Source organism: Larimichthys crocea, chromosome I, assembly GCF_000972845.2.
Source record: "Larimichthys crocea isolate SSNF chromosome I, L_crocea_2.0, whole genome shotgun sequence".
NCBI classification, from domain to species: Eukaryota; Metazoa; Chordata; class Actinopteri; family Sciaenidae; genus Larimichthys; species Larimichthys crocea.
The window spans coordinates 9,405,397-9,417,896 of record NC_040011.1 but is presented as its reverse complement, the minus strand read 5'-3'; the positions used below and the strand labels follow the sequence as shown (position 1 = coordinate 9,417,896).

General features: G+C 47.4%; 1 protein-coding gene across 1 annotated transcript in view; it reads right to left on the bottom strand.

Annotated features, from left to right (window-relative positions):
- LOC104939281 (transcription factor COE3-like) overlaps positions 1-12,500 on the bottom strand; it is a 124,607-nt gene that overhangs the window by 90,350 nt on the left and 21,757 nt on the right. The window contains 2 exon segments of the mRNA XM_027279027.1: positions 6,957-6,978; positions 6,981-7,003. Of these exon segments, the coding sequence (XP_027134828.1) occupies positions 6,957-6,978; positions 6,981-7,003 (45 nt within the window).

The window sequence follows — 12,500 nt, the reverse complement described above, 5'->3', positions numbered from 1 at the left end:
CGAGGTCGACCAGATGAGCGGATCCCAGAACACACAACACACATCACACACACAACACACACACCAACACAACACCACACACTACACACACACACACACACACACGAACACACACCTACACACACGCCACAAACACGGACACTACACCAACACCACAGTAACACACACACACACACACCACAGAACACACACACACACACACACAAACCACGCACAACAGAAAGTAACACACACACACAGTAACACGCACACACACACACCACACAACACAACACCAAGTAACACGCACACACGACGCACACACACACACACACCACACACAGTAACACGCACACACACACACACACACAACACACTAACACAACAACACCACACACGCACAAACACAGTTCACACCACAACCAGTACACACACACACACAGTAACACACCACAGTAACACACACACACCACCACACACTAACACACACACACCACACCACAAAACACGCAAACACACACAACAGACAGTAACACACACCACACACAGTAACACACACACCACCACACACCCAGTAACACACACACACACAACATACACAGACAGTAACACACACACACACACACACACACACACACACACACACATAACCACACACACACACACACACAACAGAACCAACACACACACACACACACACACACTCGTCTCTCTGATAAAACAGACTCTAAAAACAGACCGGGCTCTGACCTCTGACCTCTCTTTCTGGTTCTGCCACGATTCAAAGTCGCCTTTAAACGTCACAAACAGAACCGAACCAGAAGACACACAGCATGACCATTAAATGAAACCGACCAGCGGGCCGGACCAGAACATTTAGAGCTTCAGATTCATTTGTCTGTTGTGCTGCATCTTAACATTAGTTGTATATTCTAATATGTTAGTGGTTCTGAAACTGGTTCTGAAGAGTCCATGTGAAGTGTTTCTCTGTGACTCCACTGATTATTGAATGCACCAGCTCTGATTGGCTGTGTGACATCACATGACATGATTTAACATAGCGGCTGTAAAGGCTGGAAAAGCTAACGTGTTAGCTTCAGTCGATTCACACCGACTTCTCCTCTGTTAGCTGCTGTTAGCTCATGTTAGCTCATGTTAGCTGCTGTTAGCTCATGTTAGCTCAGGTTAGCTCATGTAAGCTGCTGTTAGGCTCAGTTTAGCTCATGTAAGTGCTGCTGTTAGCTCATGTTAGCTGCTGTTAGCTCATTTTAGCTGCTGTTATGCTAGCTGTGTCTGTCTCAGATTGTAAGCTGCTTGTTAGCAGCTCATGTTAGCTCATGTTAGCTCATGTTAGCTGCTGTTAGCTCATTTAGCTATTTCCTCAGCTCATGTTAGCTGCTGTTAGCTCCATGTTAGCTGTGTTCTTCTTGTTACTGCTTAACCATGTTAGCTCTCTCAGTTAGTGTTAGCTCATGTTAGCTGCTGTTAGCTCATGTTAGCTCATGTTAGCTGCTGTTAGCTGCTGTTAGCTCAGTCTGTTAGCTCATGTTAGCTCATGTTAGCTCATGTTAGCTCATGTTAGCTGCTGTTAGCTGCTGTTAGCTCAGTCTGTTAGCTCATGTTAGCTCATGTTAGCTCAGAAGAGGTTTTCAGGCTCAGCAGCCTCTATGGACATGATGGCAGAGGAGAAGAGAGTGAAGAGGACGCTTCCTGTTTGGATCAGAACCGACCTTCAAAATAAAACACCACTTTACCCATGATGCACCACTTCCTTCAGTAACAACATAAACCTACAGCAGCTGACCAACAACTTAGATTACCCAGAAAGCCTTGCACCCCCCCTCAGTAATGTGCTTTTATTGTAAATCTATACTCTTCATCTGGCCGGCTCCGATGGGCCTCGCTCACACGGTCGATACACTCCGATTGCTGGGAAGGGTCCACAGGGGCAGATAACCCTCCACCACCTCCTCCACCTCCTCCACCCCCTGTGGAGTTAACCCTCCATGGGGTCGAGCACACACTGAACACGGTCTGACGCTGAACGGCTTTTTATGACCAAACCTGTTAGTGAAATGCACCCTGGGAGTTGTAGTCTGTTCTTTAAAGCAAATATTTGTGAACAGAATTCGTGTTTCCAGCCAAACGTCACGTCGGTCGTCAGTTCACGTGATCACCTGTAGGTGGCACCGACAAGATGAAGCTGCAGACTGCAACTAAATGAATACCCTCGCCTCACCCTCTCCAAACATGAAGAACTACTCTGACACTCTGACTGTTCGGTTTGAAGACCCGCTCTCTCTGCAGATGTGAAGGCTGATGGGAAATGTAGTCCTTTAAACTTAAACATGTCGTGTGTTTAAAAATGGGATTCTTTTGTTTTCAGGTGCGTTGGGTTCAATATGAGGAGTGTCCCTGCAGGCGGGTGGAGTCTAACTGAAGGAGGTCAAAGGTCACCCTCCATCACTCTAAACTCTCTTACATGACATCAAAGCTCAGATGGCATTAGAGGAACCAGTGTGTGTAAAGTGTGTGTAAAGTGTGTGTGAGGTCACGGCCTCCATGTAAGGCCCGGCCATTAAAGCAGGGGGTGATGGTCGGGGAGGGGGGGGCGGCGCTGGAGAGGTGTGTTCTGGGTAATTAGAGCTCAGCCTCCTCGTACGCTCTGACACTGTGTGGCAATTTATTGCCCCGCTCGGGCAACTTGTCCACCCATCTAATTGCAATATTAGCGTGTAATAACGGCGGTGTTACGGCGATCCGTCAGCGCGGCGTTCTGCTGCCTCGGCAGGATTTCAGCCATTAACGGACAAACGGAGGAAACAAAGCGAGAGACACACACACACACGGACTCACACTCACAGACACACTCACACACACAGTCACAGACACACACACACACACACACACACACACACACGGACTCACACACACACACACACACACACTCACACTCACAGACACACTCACAAACACAGTCGCACTCACACTCACGCACACACACACACACACACTCGCGCACACACACACACACACACACACACACAGGTCTGTTAGTGTCCGTTCACTGCTGTTTGTTGGGTAACGGATCACTTCAACATGTTTCCTTTAATCAAACCAATAACTAACATTAAGGCAACGTTCAGACAACCTTAACATACCTAACAGTTAGCTAATGTTTCTGTAGCGTTGACAGAACGTTCAGAAATAAACATATCATCAGTTTGAACTAAAGCTTTGTTCAGCTCCACACAACGTGTCGCCATGGTCACGTCTCGTTTTTACCACCGGCAGTTTGCACAGGGTGTTTTATTTTGAAAATCCAGCAGCTTCTCTGTGCTGTTTCTGGCTTCCTGTCAGCTGGAGCTGCTCGCGGTGTCGTCGACAACAGAACAGAGCCGAGGTTTGAAACATCGACTAGAACAGCTGCAGCGACCACGCCGCACACGCAACACTACGCGTCCGGTGGAATTTGGGTGGAGGAGCTCACGGTGTTAACCGGGAGGGTGGAGAGTGTCGCATCATTCACTCAACTCAAATAACAACTAACTAACTAACCAACCAACCGTTAACCAGCTGACAGCTGACAACTTAAACATCCAATCAACAGTCAGGAGGTCAGAGGTCACGGCAGGAAGACGACGGGCAGAAAATGTTCCTCAAATATATAAATAATAAATAAATAAATGTTGAAATAATAAATAAATAAATGTTGAAATAATAAATAAATAAATAAATAAATGTTGAAATAATAAATAAATAAATGTTGAAATAATAAATAAATATATAAATGTTGAAATAATAAATAAATATATAAATGTGGCAGATAAAGCAGACGACGTGTGTGTCAGGTTGATTTACTTCAGCGAGACGTGAATTCACAACATTAAACTGCTTTACTGTAGCTGAGCTACATCATTTGCATGATGGGTCACTAAACACACTGAAACACCCCCGTGTGTGTGTGTGTGTGTGTGTGTGTGTGTGTGTGTGTGTGTGGGTCACAGTCATAAATCCTGCATTTCTTAACAGGCGCTAAAATGCAGAAACAAGGCGAGCTGCAGTAAATCACAGACAGGCGACTGACAGGGCGTGTGTGTCTGCACATATATGTGTGAGTGTGTGTACATTAATATGCACACAATAACTGTGTGTGTGTGTGTGTGTGTGTGTGTGTGTGTGTGTATTCCCTGGGTTGGTGGACTAGTATCAGTGTCCTGTCGTGTCCTAATTAAAGCTGCAGAGAAACAACGAGCCGTGAAACGTTTTCACTTTGTTTGTTCTGAACGTTACAAGAACGCGTCAATCGGAACATACTACACGCCAACAACACTGCAACAACACAGGAACGAAACGCCAACAACACGACAACGACACGCCAGCAAGACACCAACTACACGCCAACAACATGGCAACAACACAGGAACAACACGGCAACTACACGGCAACTATACGCCAGCAACACGCCAACTACACGGCAACAACCCGCCAACAACACAGCAACAACACAGGAACGAAACGGCAACAACACGGCAACGACACACCAGCAAGACGCCAACTACACGCCAACAACATGGCAACAACACGGCAACTATACGCCAGCAACACGGCAACAACACGCCACCAACACGCCAACTACATGCCAACTACACGGCAACAACCCGCCAACTACACGCCAGCAACAGACCAATTACATGCCAGCAACACGGAAGCAACACGCCAACTACATGCAAAGACCCGCCACCTACACACCAACTACACACCAGCAAGACGCCAACAACCCACCAACAACATGCCAACTACACGCCAACAACCCGCCAACTACACGCCAACTACACGCCAGCAACCTGCCAACTACACTCCAGCAACACGCCAGCAACACACCAAAGACCCGCCATCGACACACCAGCAAGACGTCACCAACCCACCAACATGCCAGCAACACGCCAACAACACACCAACAAGCCGCCAGAAGCATGCCAACAACACGCCAACAACATGGCCGCAACACGACAACAACACGCCAACCACATGCTCGCAACACGCCAACAACACGGTAACAACCCGCCAGCTACACGCCAACAGAGCTGTCTGAACGTGTAACCTGACCTCGGGTCAGAGGCTGAAGGAGGAAGCTGATGGTGAGCCTGCCTCGGCTCAGGAGGAAACAGAACCAGGACCAAGCAGAACACGGACCGGACCGCTGAACAGCTGCTCTATTACATCATCATCATTATGTTAATGAGCTGTGACATCACAGTTTAACTGTTTATGGACTAGAATAAATCAGAATCAGAAAAAAACTTTATTGCCAAGTACGATTACAGGGATTTGTTCTGGTGCAAGAAAATCAAGTATTCAAAATATGAACAATATAAATATATATAGACATATGTTTGAAATAAAAAGGGCAGCACAGCTGTGCTACAACAACAGCTGACAGAAAATACAAAAAGACAAATAAAAGATTTAAATAAAATATAGAAAAATAAAATATGCATGAATATGAAATGATTGACCATGTAAACAAAGTATCACTGTGAACATACGACATAAATATATTAAATATGATAAACACGTGAACTAACATGAACATACGAGTTCTTTGTGTCACTGTAAAAACTTAAACCTGCTTCAGTCGATTTCTTTTCTTCTTCATGACACACACACACACACACACACACACACACACACACCCTGTGTGTGTCTGTGGACGTATAGAGTCCATCTCATGTGTGAGCGAACACACAGAGAGGTGACAACACGTCTACAAACACCCATCAAACACACACACACACACACAGCACGAGGTGAGAGGACGTGTGTGTGTGTGTACACACTCACTGATGAACAGCATGTATGAACATGTGTGTGCACTGTATGTATTTTCTCTTATATGTGTGTGTGTGTGTGTGTGTGTGTGTGTCCTGGCTGCGGTCCAAGGCCTCTCTAACGAGCCAATGTGGACCCCCCCCCCCCCCCCGACCTCCTCTGAGGTCATTGGCTCCCACCACTGCGACCTGACCAATCACAGTCAGGCGCTGTGACGGACAGCCGCCGACTCCAAGGACGCCGAGGGCGGAGGGATTAGACGGCGAGGACGAACACGGCGTTAACGAACAGATTGTGACGATTCGAGGCGCCTGATTGGCCCACAGAGTTAATATTCACGCTGAGGGATGATGGGAGTTTTTTTACTGCAGCAGGTACAAACAAACAGAGGAGGGAGACAGGTGAGACAGGTGAGACAGGTGAGACAGGTGAGACAGACAGACAGACAGGTGAGACGACAGGAAACAGGAAACAGTCTGATGATGTCACATGATTTTAAACCTGATGCTGCACACCTTTATTCCACTGAGCCACGTCTGTAGGTAAATATGTGGAGATGTATTTATGTCATGTCACCTGTATGTTCACACACCTGGACAATAAAGATTCATTCAACATGAAGTCCATGAGCTTCAGTCGGTCAGCTGACCGAAAATCCAGAGAACCAGCACCGACATGATTCAACTTCCTGTCCTCACGGACAACTTCCTGTCCTCACAGACAGCTTCCTGTCCTCATGGACAACTTCCTGTCCTCACAGACAGCTTCCTGTCCTCACGGACAGCTTCCTGTCCTCACGGACAACTTCCTGTCCTCACAGACAACTTCCTGTCCTCACAGACAGCTTCCTGTCCTCACAGACAGCTTCCTGTCCTCACAGACAGCTTCATGGACAGTTTGAGCGTCTCAGTAACGAGAGTTTATGATCATAAACATGACAGCAGATTAATAAAACAAAACCACCTGATGAAACATGAACCCGGCTCCACGAGCAGTGAACACAGAGACAGACAGGTACACAGAGACAGACAGAGACAGACAGAGACAGACAGGTACACAGAGACAGACAGAGACGACAGAGAAAAAGAGACAACAGAGACAGACAGCGACAGGACATACAGACAGAGCGTTCAGGTGAGTCCTACCTGTCGATGATGACGGGGTCAGGGGCGTCTCATTGCGATTTCCGCAGCTTTCTTGTCACAACACCGATTGAAAGACAGAAATACAGAGTTTGACTACATTTCCATGAGCACCCTGTGATGAGAGAACAGAGGTGGAGGTGGACACATGTATTTAGATTACAGAGATCAGATTCAGAGAAGAAGAAGCACACGCTGACAGGAAGTGCTGAGGGTCGATCCGAGCGTGAGGTAACGATTATTATTATTATTATTATTATTATATTATTATTATTATTTTTTTTATTATTTATTTATTATTATTGATTATTAGTATTATTATTATTGATTATTATTTATTATTCTTATTTATTATTATTCTTATTATATTAGTATTTCCAGGAAACTTTTACCAGACCTACAAAATAATTCTGTATCTCCACGATCTGTACTTTATTTTGAAAAACAGCCCAGTTTCCCCTCCACACACCACACACCACCACCGTCCAGCTGGGTGGGGTCCAGCCAAGGTTCACTAACAGTTGGCGGCACCCAGCGATGGAGGCACCACTGTGGACCCCCCCCCACCCCGGGCCCAGAGCGCCATCGCCCCTGACAACCAGCCAGCCAACCAGACGCTCTGGCCAAACGGCCGGCCAGGTCCAGAGGGCAAACTGGCCGTGGAAGCGTTTCATCCGAGGAGCCTGTCCAGCGTGTGGGAGGCATCCGGAGGAGGAGGGAGGAAGGAGGAGGAGAGGAGAGGAGGAGCGCTGGGGTTCTATTTCAGCTCTGCCGGGGACGGGTGGACCAATGGGCTGGGTGCGGGTACGCGTGGCATGTTGAACCGCAGCAGGCCAGAGTCCACACATTAATATCACACAGACAGGACAAGTCCACAGAAACATGCTGCCCGTGAACGCACCACCAAGCTTCTGAGTAAGATGAGACATTACTGGGATATACGTCCGGTTTTAGACAGTTTCTCGGGGACGTTCCGGAGACTACATAGGCTCAGTTTTTTAGACAGTCCTGTTGGAGCCCGGAGACACGTCCAGTGCAGTGCGAATCGTACGACGTCAGGTTTTAGACAGTCTGCTGGGGCCTTCACCGGCACTACGTCGACAGGTTTTAGACCGTGGCGAAAGAGGTAACGAAGACTCCGTTCCAGTGTAGTAGACAGTTGCGAGTACGTACACGGAGGGGACGTCAGTTGCGACAGTCTGCGCGAGTAACATAGGACTACGGCCAGGTTTTAGACAGTCTGCGCAGGGGATGTTCACCGCGACTACAGGATCCGGTTTAGACAGTCTGCCATACGGACTACGACATCAAATTTTAGACAGTCTGTGGGGTACGCCACAGGACAGTATGTCCGGTTTAGAAGACAGTATGCATGGGCCGTCCCGGAGGACATACGTCCAGCTGTTTTCGACAGTTTTGTAACGGGAACGTGCACAGAGACTATCCGGCTGTCCAGGTTTTAGACCGTCTGCCGGGACGTACGGAGACTATGTCCAGGTTTTAGACAGTCTGCGGGGACGTCACGGAGACTACGTCCAGGTTTTAGACAGTCTGCGGGGACGTCACAGAGACTACGTCCAGGTTTTAGACAGTCTGCCAGGACGTCACGGAGACTACGTCCAGGTTTTAGACAGTCTGCCAGGACGTCACGGAGACTACGTCCAGGTTTTAGGCAGTCTGCCGGGACATTGTTGTCCAGGATGTTTTTTTTTGGTCTTTATTGATTGGACAGCTGAAGACAGACAGGAAGCAGAGAGCTGCAGCGAGGACTGTAGCCTCTACACACGGGGCGGCCGCTTAACCCACTATGCTACAGACCGCACCCTCCAGGATGTTTGGTCTTTTTTTTACTGGAAAAGTAGTCTCTAAATTTCCAGGTTTTCCAGGTTTCTGTCTGCTCTGCTGTCACATTAGCTGATGTCATTAATCAACATGTTTTTAATATAATTATTCATGTGAGTTTTATTTTGAAATGTTAGATGTAAACAGTGAGACAGGAAGTGTCAAAGTTTGTCAAAATAAATCCATAACAACATCAGCTGACGTGTCAGACGTCTGTCGTTAACAACAACATGAGCTCTCGTGACGAGTCTCTCTTAATCGCCGCTGAGGGTCATTAACATATCTTCCGGTTAATTCTTAAAAATTAATCACACGGCACATGACCCGCCACGTCCAATTACGGCTCGGCGCTCGCCCCATGCTGTCCTGAATCAAATTGCCATTTGACAAACAAGAATGCCAAATGAGCGAGTCTGAATCATTCATCACGCCGTTTGATCTCTAAGTAGAGAGAAATCAGAAACTAAGCGCCGTGTTTGTGTCGCTCAGCTCGGCTCGGCTCGGCTCGGCTCTGCGTGGATGTGTGTGTGTGACAGTTGCCATAGAACGCGCCACAATAATTTATTCCCCCAGCTACTTGGAACCATTAGTGAAAGTTCCAGGAGACCAATTAGCATTGGAAACCCACTGGTGCTGCTGTGGTGACAACCTCCTCCAAACTGCCAAAGAAGTGTTATAAACAAACCGGACCCCAGGAGCTCTGCCGGGGCCCCTCCAGGGACCCGGGGCCCCTTTCCAAAGACGAAAACAAACCTTGGCTGAGCGTCCACAATATCGCCTTAATGACGTTTCCCCCCGGGCCGCAAACAGGCTAACACCGCGGCCGGCTAATGACTGAGAGCAACAACACACACAAACCTGAGAGTGTGTGAGAGTGTGTGTGAGTGTGTGTGAGTGTGTGAGTGTGTGAGAGTGTGTGAGAGTGTGTGAGAGTGTGTGAGAGTGTGTGAGAGTGTGTGAGGCTGAAAAATAAAACAAACTGTGTGTGTGTGTGTGTGTGTGTGTTGTCGCTGTCACTCATGTTGGTGGAGAGAGTTCGTCCCTCGCCGCCGCAGAGAGGCTCCTCAGGTCCTCGCCACACACACACACACACACACACACACACACACACACACACACACACACACACACACACACACACACATAATTCAGCCACAGGATCTGGGTTTGCCGGCGAGCCCCGGCCGGCCACACAAGCATCATTACCGCTGGCTGCTCCTCCTCGCCGCTCAGCAGCCACTTCAGACGCCGCTACAAGTGAATCTACTTAAAGCACAAAGGGAAGGTTTGTCCGGGCATGTCGGCGCGCCACCATCAAAAAAAGAAAAGAGTCCTTCAAAGGCTCCCCGAGGATCGGCAGAGGCCGCCGCTCGGATCACACCGAGCAGGACGGGCCGGCAGCGCAGGCTCGCGTTCAAAGGCCAAGTGCTGTAATTACCCGAAGGCCTGGAACGCGGCGGCGGCGGCGTGTGGCGGCCAGGCCCTGATGAGCCTGGAACTCTGCTTCCTCTCAGCGAGCAGGTTTTTCTCAGCATCGCCCCGAGCCTGGCAGCACGGCGAGGGAGCGAGGAGGTGGTGGCGAGGCGAGGCAAGCGGCCCGGAGCTGGCGAGCCTCCGGGAGCCCGCTGGCAACGCCGCCATGCCAACCTGGCTGCCGCCGCCATGCCTGCTCGCTGGGTTGTGATTGGTAGTTTTGGAAAGCAGCACAGTCATTTAAGAATGTTAATGTGCTGCAATGAACACACACACACACACACACACACACACACACACACACACACACACACACACACAGGAAGAGGAAGTAGAATGACTTGAATGAAATTTATCTTTTATCAGTGTTACATTTACGTTACCACGGTGACGTCTGGATCATGTTTTAACTTCTAAACCAGAGGTCAGAGGTCAGAGGTCAGAGGTCAGAGGTCAGCAGATTTTGGTTCATTTTAATTAATTTGGTGAAATATTTGAGTTAATGTTTGTGTCTCACGTTAAAATGATGATTCATGTTTCAGAGATCAGAGCTGGAAACATGTTGAATCAGTTAATTAATAACCAACTCATCTGATCAGTGATGAATCATCCTGAGACCAAACTAACGAGCTGCAGATGGATCGTTACAGTAATTCATTTCATTTAAACTGTAAAGAGTTCATAACAATAATTACAATAACAATTTAACAAACAGACAGTGAACTACACAAACACATGAAGATATAAACATAGAGCTTTATGAAATTATAATTTTGATGTTTTGTCACTTTCATTCTAATAAATTCAGCTTCTTCTTCTTGATGCAGCTTCAATAAGTTCAAACAAAGTTTTCATATTTCATCTCCTGCTGAACGTCTTCAAAAATAAAAAGAGGCGCTTGTTTCTGGAGGGGGTGATCCTGCTGGGCGGGGACAAGGTGTCCCTCCACCTGAGCCTTGGGAAACACCTGGAGGTGGAAACACCTGGAGGTGGAAACACCTGGAGGTGGAAACACCTGGAGGTGGAAACACCTGGAGGTGGAAACACCTGGAGGTGCAGGTAGACTAACCAACAGGGACGGCGTCAGGCGAGTGATGGAAAGACTGAGCGTCTGATCCCTCAGTCATTAACGAATGGAAACACAGATCCATCAGGGAGAGTTAATAATCCACTCAGTCACATAATGAGGGACGCTCAGACAGACAGGATGGAGATGAAGCTACAACCAAGGAGACGCAGGGGGAGGAGAGCCCAACGAGGAGGAGGAGGACTGAAGGTATGATGAAGAGGAGGAGGACTGAAGGTATGATGAAGAGGAGGACTGAAGGTATGATGAAGAGGAGGAGTCACCCAGTCCGAGCTGCAGACCTGGAGGTGTCAGAGTTCATCTGAACCAGTTTGTTTAGATCTAAACCGGTTTCTGCACCAGTTCACAGTTTAATGCACATTCAAACCAGTGTGTACTGGTGTGTGTGTGTGTGTGTGTGTGTGTGTGTGTGTGTGTTGTGTGTGTGTGTGTGTGTTCTATTTTTATCCCCCCTCCTCCTCTCCTCCTCTCCTCCTCTCCTTCTCCTCCTTCTCCTCCTTCAGTCTGAACCAGTCAAACCGTTAAAGCAGAGACACGCAGGGCAGGAACGTGTTGATTGGTGTGATGAACAACGAACCAACAGCTGCTCTGTTTTCTCTCACACACACACACACACACACACACACACACACACACACACACACACACACACACACACACACGTGAATTTTTGAAACACTGTTGATGTTTTCAGGATTTATTGAAATTCTCTGAACAGTAAACTCAATAAAAAGCTGATGAAGACCATGTGACACGGCTGAAAGCTGAAATCAATCAAACAGACGACTGATCAATCATCAATATTCTCTGCACTGATACATCGAAACATATCAATAATTCAAATCTCACAGTCGTGCCGCTGTTTTGTTTGACACTAAGTACATTTACTCAAGTACAATTCTGAGGTACTTACAGTACTTTTGTTACTACTGTATTTGTGTATGTCTGCAGTACATTTATTTAACTTTAGTTACTCATTCACATCTAACACAAACATTTAAAAAAAACAATTCAAATTCAGCGTCATCATCATGTTTAAACTATATTTATAATTATATTTATTAGTATTTTCTAACTATATTTATAATGAAGATTTATATTTTGGCTGAAACAACGTACTTTTACTGCACACATGTACTTTAACC